Here is a 2,621-nt window from a genome sequence, read left to right as displayed (position 1 = left end):
TAGGAAATAGATACATAGGTCACTGATGACAACAAATATCTAGAAAAAGTTTGATAATAAGTAGAAATGTGCATCACATAATGTAAAACAAAATAAAAACATCTCATAGGAATAAAAGGATAGAAAAATTATAAACAAATATGTCACTAAATTATAATAACACACTATTTGATACACAAGGAAATGATCGGCAAACAAATGTTTACTAATGAGGTGAAATCCATGTTATAAAATATGATAATATTTTACTATATCAAAATACGGAATATTGTTATAAATAAGGTGAGTAACAATGTCAGAAATTCAATTTGCATATTTGATTCCAAAGTATAAAATACCACGTTGAATTGAAGAGGTCAAAATTGTAATGACACGAATCACATTTTATATGCATTATATTCTCAAAGGTATTTATAAAATATTTAAACTGTTAAAATATTTTCCAGACAAACTGAACTTTAGAATTACAAATAATAATTAAATTATATTTCAAAGTAGAACCAGGAACTGTTCTATTTATGCAACTCCCTTGCATTCAGAGTGAAAGTCAGTTCTGTAACTCAATAACCCTTACCAGTAGCAAAGACAGCTGCCATGATGCCCTCATTCACAGGATGCTCTTCATCACACTTCATAATTCTGTTTTCTTATGATAATCTATAGTCTTTCCAGGAGTTTACATGATGGTTTCTCAACTTCCACATGGATGATTTCACATCTTCATTCCTCAGAGAGTAGACAATGGGATTCAACAAGGGTGTACAAACAGTGTAGAAGACAGAAAGGAACTTATCCACAGAAAACCTGCTAAAAGGCCATATATAGAAATAAATACAAGGCCCAAAGAAAAGAATGATCACCGTGATATGGGCAGTTAATGTAGAAAGTGCCTTAGATGACCCCCTGGAGGACTGGTGTTGAACTGTGATCAAAATGACAGTATAGGAAATAAGTAAAGCCAGGAAACAGCTCAATGATATCAGGCCACTGTTAGTTAGAGTTATAATTTCCATCCCATATGTATCCATACAAGCTAACTTTATCACTAGGGGAAGGTCACAGAAGAAGCTATCTACCTCGTTGGGACCACAAAATGGCAGATTCACTGTAAAAGCCAAGTGGCTCACAGAGTGAAGAATACCCACTGCCCAGGAAATAGACACAAAAATTATACAAAGCCTCCGGTTCATGATTGTGCTATAGTGCAGGGGCTTACATATAGCTATAAATCTGTCATATGCCATAGCTACAAGTAGCATCATCTCACTCCCAACAAAACTATGAAGAAGGAATATTTGGGTCATGCAGCCCCCAAAGGAGATAGTCTTGTGTTCTACAAAAAAGTCCACAAGCATCTTGGGAGTAGCAAAGTTAGACTGGCAAATATCAATGAAAGAAAGGTTACTGAGCAGGAAGTACATAGGAGAGTTCAAATGGGAGTCACAGAAAATTATGACAATAATCATGACATTTCCCAACATTGATGTCACATAAACTATAGAGAAGATGGCAAAAAAGAAAAGCTGAAGTTCCTGAGAATTAGAGAGTCCCAGAAGCACAAACTCAGATACCACTGATTCATTAGTATGAGCCATCAATCCAATCCACAGTTGCCTAAATAAGAGAAATAAGGGAAATATCACCACAACTGACATAAAAAATATACCTGTTTCATTATCAAAATAAATATGATCATCTCTTAATTAAATTTAATTTGATGAAATATATATAAAAATCAATGTGGTCTTATTTAATCTCCATGATTGCTAAAAATATTGGAGGACTGTGAGAAAAATAATTAGACATGAAACCTATCATAATTGGGAATATATACCTATTAAAAACACAATTTAAACTTAAAAATAGGCAAATATAAATGAGTGATACATTAATACCATAAATACTTGTAGAATGGAAGATCCCAAAGTAATACCAAATTTTGGGTTAAATAACAACATCTAAAGTTTTAAAAAATATTTAGTGTTTGAAATTTGCAGCCAAAAAAATTAAAGACAAGGTTATTACTGAAACCTGAATATGAGTAACAAAGATACAAAGGTAAACCAGGACACACATTCAGGAACGTATAAATTGCATAGTCTGGTTAGGGAGAGGCCAGGATACCAAACAAGAAAAGTTAAATTGGTAATGTCTGCTCAGAGCAAATTGTGAATCCAAAAGGCTTATATGCAAAGCCAAAAGGATTACATTAATGTTCTTCAAATTAGAATCATAAAGCATCTGATAGTATTATAAGAAGTTTGGTAGGGACAATTTGCTATATTACGGAAAAGAGTTGAGAGTGACACTTTTGCAGTTTAATTGAAGGTTTTTTGAAGGTCAAGGACACTTCCTTTTTAATAATAATTAATCAAAATTCACCTTTGCCAAATAAAGGCCTATCAATTATAAATGTACAAATGACACCAATTAGTCTTTTTCTTTGTCTTTTCCCTCTATACATGTTTGACTCAGTTCTCCAAAGAGAAAATTTTTCAAAAGAGAAAAGCTAAGCAATCTGTCAGTTGTCTCTTAAATTTCTTTGACATTTGGGTCCCTTATGGTCATTTGGTCTCCGAGGAAAACTAGTCTTCTGGAAATGCCTTAGGAAAGATTTTACT

General features: G+C 32.9%; 1 protein-coding gene across 1 annotated transcript; it reads right to left on the bottom strand.

Annotated features, from left to right (window-relative positions):
- Window positions 1-647: 647 nt before the first annotated feature.
- Window positions 648-1,595, bottom strand: LOC101698200 (olfactory receptor 4K1-like). The gene has a single exon (XM_004865095.3). It carries the CDS (start codon window positions 1,593-1,595, stop codon window positions 648-650), a length of 948 nt encoding a protein of 315 aa, XP_004865152.3.
- Window positions 1,596-2,621: the final 1,026 nt, after the last annotated feature.

This window comes from Heterocephalus glaber, unplaced genomic scaffold, assembly GCF_053883595.1.
Source record: "Heterocephalus glaber isolate CG9 unplaced genomic scaffold, H.glaber_assembly_v1.0 deba00001662, whole genome shotgun sequence".
Taxonomy (NCBI): domain Eukaryota; kingdom Metazoa; phylum Chordata; class Mammalia; order Rodentia; family Bathyergidae; genus Heterocephalus; species Heterocephalus glaber.
Note: the sequence above shows the minus strand (reverse complement) of the source record. Positions and strands in the feature narration are given on the sequence as shown.

Coding starts and splice junctions, on each gene's coding strand:
- LOC101698200 (XM_004865095.3), bottom strand. CDS start 1,595: ATGGCTCATACTAATGAATCAGTGGTATCTGAGTTTGTGCTTCTGGGA.